At 35.0% G+C, this 7739-nt stretch overlaps 1 protein-coding gene across 1 annotated transcript; it reads right to left on the bottom strand.

Annotated features, from left to right (window-relative positions):
* On the bottom strand, nucleotides 6527–7717 carry LOC107637067 (uncharacterized mitochondrial protein AtMg00810-like). The gene has a single exon (XM_016340519.1). The coding sequence runs from the start codon at nucleotides 7715–7717 to the stop codon at nucleotides 6527–6529; it is 1191 nt and encodes a 396-aa protein (XP_016196005.1).

Below are 7739 nucleotides of genomic sequence, written 5' to 3'. Positions count from 1 at the left end.
GGTCACATGATAAAAGAGGAGGACAGTGCATCTGAAGCATCTCTCAACATTATTGCATAGTGACGTAAGCACTTAGGTCATAAAGCACCAACAATGTAGCTGGTGCAAGATAACAAACAATGACGTAAGCAATGACGTCATAAGAAGGGTAAGGATGGGAATTGTCCATCAAACCCAACTATTATAAATAGGTTGCTTAGGCAATTGTAGAAGGCATCAGACAATAGAAAGCAGAAGGCTAAGAGTACTCATATGCTAGGAGAGCAAGGAGGAAGCTGCCGAGGCGATTCTATAGTCTGGGGAAGAATTCCCTTAGGGAAAAATAATTCTAAACTCCCCTCTGGAGTTAGTATCTACAATCTCCCCTCTGGAGATAAAAACACCCTATGTAAAATATACTAAATAAAGGAAGTTTTTTTCTAGAAAGGTACATCTTCATCCTAGTCTTTAAATTATGAATTATTTAGAGAAGTTTAGAATTAACAGAAGAATCTGATTATTATAGATTAACTGCTTTATTAGATAATGAAAAACAGGCTGTTTTAAAAACAGAATTAAATCTCAAATCTAATGAAAACTTTAATAAACAAAATCTTTTAAAAAAAGTTTTTAATAGAAAAAATATAATATACTATGGAAAAATTCAACTTGAAGCCCCTATAAAGATAAAATCCGCCAATGGAGAACTTGAAATAGCCTTGATAAATGATGAAGAATTGAGTAAACAGATTGAGAAAATTAAGGATCAACAAAAAAGATCTAAAATTGGATGGATTCATATTAGTACTATATAAGTCTTAATCAAATCTACATATATGAAAGGAATTAATTCACCAATAAGCTTAGCAATCTGTGACAAAAGAATTACTGATGACCCAATAGATCAAATAATCGGAATTGTTCATGGAAACTTGGCAAACGTAAATATTAAATTCAATGCCCATTTTGGATATGCTATACCTTTATCAACTGAAAATCTTGGAAGATCTATAAGTTTGGCTTATAAATTTCACAGAAAGAATCTAATGGAACAAGATGATGAACCATTTTCAATTACATATGCAATAAATTATGCTTTAACAAATAGCCATCATAGTATAATATTTAAAAACAGAGAAAGAATTTATGTCGATGAATTATTTCAGAAAATTGTAAAAACAGAAATACCAAAATATAAAGCTATTGAAAACCCCGGTTCTATTATTAAGAGAACCATCAGGAAAATTAGTTTCATCAAATTTTCAAATAAGAGAATCTAAAATTAATAGCCCTTTAAATTTATCTAAGTTAAAGATTAAAGAAGAAAATTCTGAAATAAAAGAATTAACAAAAAAGGTTGAAAAATTAAATGAAACCCTAAACACTAAATTATGACAATAAATAAAGAAGAAATATATGTAACTTATCAAGACAAGAAACAAGAGCTCTTTGAAAGAGAAAATCGTTTGAATTATTTACAGTTCTCCGAAATAAATCAAAGAGCATTTGAAGCTCTAAAGATAATCTATGACAAGTTGAAAAGGGAAGTTGAAGAGTTAGAAAAATTAATAGAATCTCTAGAAAATAGTGATGAATCGATGATAGAGTTCGCGGAAATTCTAAAATAAATAATGAAGTGAAATTATATTAAAGAAAAAGACAAACAGATAAAAGATTTTATATACAATAATCCATGCAAAAAAGAATATTATAAACTAAAACAAGATTGAAAAATTATAAAAATGAAATCAGAATTATAAATATACATCAAGGACTAGTAATAAATGATCATATAACAAATACAAAAAAAATAGAAGAAATGGTCAATACTTTAGATTATGAATTTGCAAATTATTGTCAAAATCCTTTAAATAAAGCACCACCAATTAAATCTATACAAATTATAAATTTATTTGAAGTAAAATATGAAAAGTCAATAGAAATTTTGAAAAAGAAATTAAAAAAAAAGTCGACTATAAAAAATTGGTATCAGAGCCAAGTTAACGATTGAGGGTAACACTTTCTCTTTAAGCAACACTTTTAGTGACACGCTTTTAAATCAATATCAACCACAAAATGAAAAACATCTTTAGAAAAAGTTAAAATTGGCAACTTTATCAGAGTGGCCCCTTTCAATAATTAGGCATCTGCAAATAAAGCCGAACTACTTGTGTGGAAATTGGACCTAAATTGATGGAGGTCCACATTCTTAAAATGCTCTTCTATGCGTGTTCGAACGATAGTTAAAAATATTTTTTAAGAAATTCCAATATCAAAGTGAGTATGTATTTTTATAATGCGTCATTATCGACTTAAAATTATCTGAAGTGAGTATATATTTATAAAAGTATGAATATAGCATATTAATGTAGAGCAAAAAATTTACAACAGTTACACCCCTCATCGTCAAGATGGTTTTGTTGTGTGGGAAGTTACTTCCTACATGCGTGGATACGAGAGAATGGAGAGCTCATAACTTCCTCTCCAAGTCAGGTCGAATGTCAGTCTAGGACAACCTACTTTGCCCTTTGATCCAGATGGATTAGTGAGGTACAAATCATGTTATTGGACTAAGCGAGTGTATTGGATCTTGCTATACAAGTCGATTTAATTCTCCAAATAAGTACATATATCATCCGATCTACAGATTGATTGAATTGCAAATATTTGATCTACACCCGCGTACTAAATCCGCAGATCTGTGAATCCGCACATTAGTAATTGAAAAAAAAAATAATAAGTATATATATGTGTGCCGCTGTTCATCCTCTTTCGCTTCTTTCTCGTTGCTGCTTTTTCAGTGACAGTGGTCTGTAGTTTGAGGTTCAGAGTTTAGACATTCTTGCTGCCTCGCGTTCTTGTCGCCTCGCCGTCAGTGGTACTCAGGAAGCCACATCGCCATCCTCCTTTCAGTTCCACCGTCAGTCTGTGGTCCTCTTTTCTCGCCACCTTAAAGTCCTCCGTGCTCGCCGTCTTGTCGTACTCAATTCCTACCACATCGCCGCCCTCCGTTCCCGCCAGTTCTCCATCCTCCTTTTAGCGATTCACCATCCTTTCCTATCAGAGAATTTTTTATGAACATCATTTGAATTTTGTGAATAATCTTCTGTTATTGTTACTTTTTTTTAAGAATTATGTTATTGTTATTATTTTGTTATTTAGAAAAAGTTTTATTAAAATCATTTTAGGAATAAATAGGTTTAAAAGTGTGAAAGAAACATTTTTATTGAATTTTTTATATAGAAATATGTTTTAAAAGAAAGTTTCGGTTATGCAGATATACCTGATATCCGATCCGATCCAATAGAAATTTTACAAATCGAATCAAGATTTTGGACATATTCGATCTGATCTGCGTACACTCCTACAAAATAAGAAGAAGAAAATACCAATATGGGCCTTTCTGTTATTGGGTCGGATAGGAATAATTAATTTTAGCCGTACGTTGAATCCTTAATTCCAATTTTTTAGATATTTAATTTTAAAAAACAATTGTTTTCATTTAATTGTAAGCTTTAGATTATTTATATAATGTTTTTTTGTATCTCTAATATAGGCACCCATAGTTTCTAATGAGAGAGAATTTATCATATTAGATTTTTTACAATTAATTAAGAGAGAAAAATAGATAAAAGTTTAGTTATTGTAAGATCCAAGTTTATAAAAGATAATATTCTTACAATATTATAAATGTGAAATATTTTTCATATCTTGAATTGAATTTTAGGTGACCTCATGGCTAACTGTGGCCAAGTATTGACCATTTAATTCGAGTTGATACTTGGCATAAATGTTTGAAAGAGAATATTTTAATTAGTCAACAAAGACAATTTCCTCCTTCTCTACGCCAAAAACTAACTACTTCCATCTTTCTTCCTACTCTTCAACTAGAACTCTTGCAATCCTACCCCATGCAATTTAACAGAACCCTAGAAGGTTTACTATGCGAGTTAGAAAGCAGAAAAAATTTAAGAGAGACTTTAAGAAATGAATGGTAAAACAGAATTGTATATTATTACTATAAGCTTTTTGGTAACTATACAAGCTAAGGTACAACTGATATATATAATTAAAGTTCACTCAGCATAGCTAGCAAGAAACATTCTTGAATGCCAACTAACAGATTCTAAATAATCCTAACAGCCTAACTGATTCTGTCCCTTAACACCCCCTTAAACTGAGGTATGGGTTATCACATACCCTCAGTTTGACTTTGTATTTATCAAAGAGGGTAGGAGATAAATGTTTAGTTAAGGTATCTGCAATTTGATCAATAGAGGGGATGTGAACAACATAGAGAGCCTTTTGATTGACAAGATCTTGAAGAAAATAAAGGTCCAATTCGAGATGCTTGCAGCGTGTGTGAAGAACGGGATTGGTTGCCATTAAACACGCACTCTGCTTATCACAGTAGATTGTTGGGGCTACACATTCTGAGATCTGTAATTTGCCAAGTAATTGTTGAAGTGCCATGATTTCTAATTGCGCAACTACCATAACTCTATGTTCTACCTCAGTCGAGCTCCTACTCACCTTAGTTTGTTTATTGCTTTTCCATAAAACAAGATTGTTGCCTAAGTAAATACAAAACCTAGAAATGGACTTGCGATCATCAAGATCACCACCCTAATCTGCATCTGCAAAGGCAATAAAAAATTAGCACACTTAGTAAATAAAGGACCTTGAGTAATTGTACCTTTCAGATATCGAAGAATTCTCTTCACACACTTCCAATGGTATAAGGTTGATTGATGCATAAACTGAGATGCACGATTTACAACAAAAGATAAGTTAGGATGAGTTAGAGTGAGGTATTGGAGGGTTCTCACAATAGACCTATATTGCTTCGTGTCGAAAATTTCAGAATCTACTGCAGAGAGCTTAGCACTAGACATCATGGGAGTTGACATTGGATGAGAATTTTCCATTCTTGCACACTTTAACAAATCATTAGCATATGTTAATTGAAAAACTAGAAGTTCTCCTTGTGATAAGTATGTGGCTTCAAGGCCAAGGAAGTAACTAAAGTTACCAAAGTCCTTTAAAGAAAAAATAGTATTTAATTGTTGAATTAAGTTATTAATTTCTGTGGCATCATTACCAGTGACAATAATGTCATCCACATAAACTAAGAGATATATAACAGATTTAGGCATTGTTTTTACAAAAAGAGAAATATCAGATTTGGTATTATGAAAGCCAAAGTTAAATAATGTTGTTGTCAAGGTCTTAGACCATGCTCTAGGAGCTTATTTAAGACCATAGATAGCTTTGTTCAACTTATATACGTGTTACTGTGAGTATATCCTTGTGGTTAAACCATGTAGACATCTTCTTCAGGCTTACTATTTAGGAAAACATTATCGAAATCAAACTACCTTAGAGGCCAATTTAAAGATACTGCTATATGGTAAGAATGATACAAACTGTTGTTGGTCGAACCACAGGACTATAAATTTGTTCATAGTCTACACCTTCAACTTGATGAAAACCTTTTTCAACCAATCGAGCTTTGTAGAGAAGAAACTCTCCTTGAGGATTTTTCTTAATGGCAAAGACCCATCTACTTCCAATAATTCTTGCATTTTGTGGTGGTTCAACTAACTTCCATGTATTACACTTCAGTAATGCCTTGTATTCATTTTCCATGGCCTCTTTCCAGTGAGAGCATGTCAATGCTTGATCAACATTCTTAGGTATATTGCTAAGTACTGAGTTCAAGGGATGATGGAATTTTATAAGAGGGAGCCCTTCCACAGGAGATGATGTAGACTTCAAATAAAGTCAATACAGTCTTTCAGGCGGGCGCTCTCTATGAATTCCTATGGTCATGTATTTATCCTCCTAAGGGTCTTACAACGAGTCCGACCCGATCCAACAAGGTCTAGAGTTTGTGATACAAGAGCTTTAGGCCTTGAATTTTCAGATTTGGCTCGTGTGATCATTGGATGTTGATTCTGAGTTGATAATGTGGGTAAAAATTTCAGTTTAGTAATAGGAATTATTGGGGAAGGTGGAGAATTGCTTGGAGAAGTTTGAGGCATATATCTCAAGTCAGTAGAAAATGAAGGGTAAGAAGTAGTAGAGAGATGTTTGATGTGTCTTGTGTAGGGAGAAAAACTGGACAAGTGTATGATTCGGGATTTGAAATTGGTGATTATGGAGGTGGTAATGAAATAGTTGGAATCTAAAAAATTGAAGATCCACAAGGTGAAATAGTAGCAGAAGAATGAATATCAGTAACTGATAAAAGGTTGCGTTTAGGAGCTTGCAAAGAGAGAAATCATGCATAGAGAATAAGCAGAGAGCTATGAACGCAGAGAGAAATTGCTCTCTTGTATTCACATTTCTATAATGATGAATCTCACTCCTCTAACTAGTTACATGTAGGTTTATATATATAGTGTCTTGTGACTACAAATATCCAAAAGGCTTAAATTAATCTCTAACTAACTAGTGCCATGCTGGCATTCTCCTAACGAACTCCAAAACTATCTAACTAACATGTACATCATGCCGTTCCTAACTAACTGTGTATCAGAAACCATCATGAGCTCGACTCCCTTCTATCAGCCTCCATCAAGCATGGAACATGAATGTCATGCTTTCCAAGCTTGCAATGAATCTTTGCAAATGGCCCTGGTGCCAAGCTCTTGGTGAGAATATCGGCAACCTGTTCAGAGGAAGGGACCGGTAACAGCTTCAAAGAACCATCCTGCACTCGATCTCGAACAGTGTGACAGTCGATTTCGATATGCTTGGTACGCTCGTGAAAAACTGGGTTCGAAGCAATATGAATCACTGATTGATTATCACAGAACAGGGTAATCGGCCTACGTAAAGGGACTTGCAAATCTCTGAGAATGTACGTGAGCCATCTCCCTTTGCATGTCGCCAACGCCAATGCGCGATATTCTGCCTCTGCAGAAGAACGTGCCATCGTAAGATGTTTTCGACTCTTCCATGAGACAATAGAGGAACCCAAGAAAAAACAGAACCCGGACACCGAACGCCTTGTATCTGGGAATGTTGCCCAATCAGAATCAGAATAGCCAATGAGGCATAAGTCGGAGGCGGTGGAAAACAAAATTCCTCTTGCTGGAGCGCCTTTGATATACTTCAAAATGTGCAGCCCAGCCTTGAAATGTACGTCCGTGGCACAGTCCAGATATTGGCTGAGCTTGTTGACAGCGAAGCTAATATCTGGACGAGTATTCGTCGAGTAAAGCAGCCTCCCTATGAGCCTACGATAGGGAGTCAAGTCAGACAAAGGTGAACCGGCATCCTTTGACAGGGGAGCAGTGTAATTCATCGGGGTGGAGGAGGGCTTGGCATTCAGAAGGCCAAACTCATCTAAGAGATCAATTGCATACTTACGTTGGTAGAGAAGGATGCCTTGGCTACTCCTTGCAACTTCAAACCCAAGGAAGTATTTGAGAACCCCCAGGTCCTTGATTTTAAACTTGGCATCCAAGAGGGCTTTCACTCTTTCAATTTCTTTCATGCCATTTCCAGCTAGAACAAGATTGTCAACATACACTAAAAGGGCAGTGAAGGCAGTTGAGCTGCCTTTGGTAAATAGAGAATGATCAGCTCGTAATTGGATGTAGCCTGACGCCTTCAAAACAGAGCACAATTTATGATTCCACTGCCGACTTGCCTGCTTAAGACCATAGAGAGAACGTTCAAGTTTGCACACACTGTTGGGAGGTGCGGAGAGACCAGGGGGAAGCTTCATGTACACAGTCTCAGGAAGATCC

The sequence above is a fragment of the Arachis ipaensis genome, chromosome B04 (assembly GCF_000816755.2).
Source record: "Arachis ipaensis cultivar K30076 chromosome B04, Araip1.1, whole genome shotgun sequence".
Taxonomy (NCBI): Eukaryota; Viridiplantae; Streptophyta; class Magnoliopsida; order Fabales; family Fabaceae; genus Arachis; species Arachis ipaensis.
Note: the sequence above shows the minus strand (reverse complement) of the source record. Positions and strands in the feature narration are given on the sequence as shown.

Coding starts and splice junctions, on each gene's coding strand:
- LOC107637067 (XM_016340519.1), bottom strand. CDS start 7,717: ATGAAGCTTCCCCCTGGTCTCTCCGCACCTCCCAACAGTGTGTGCAAA.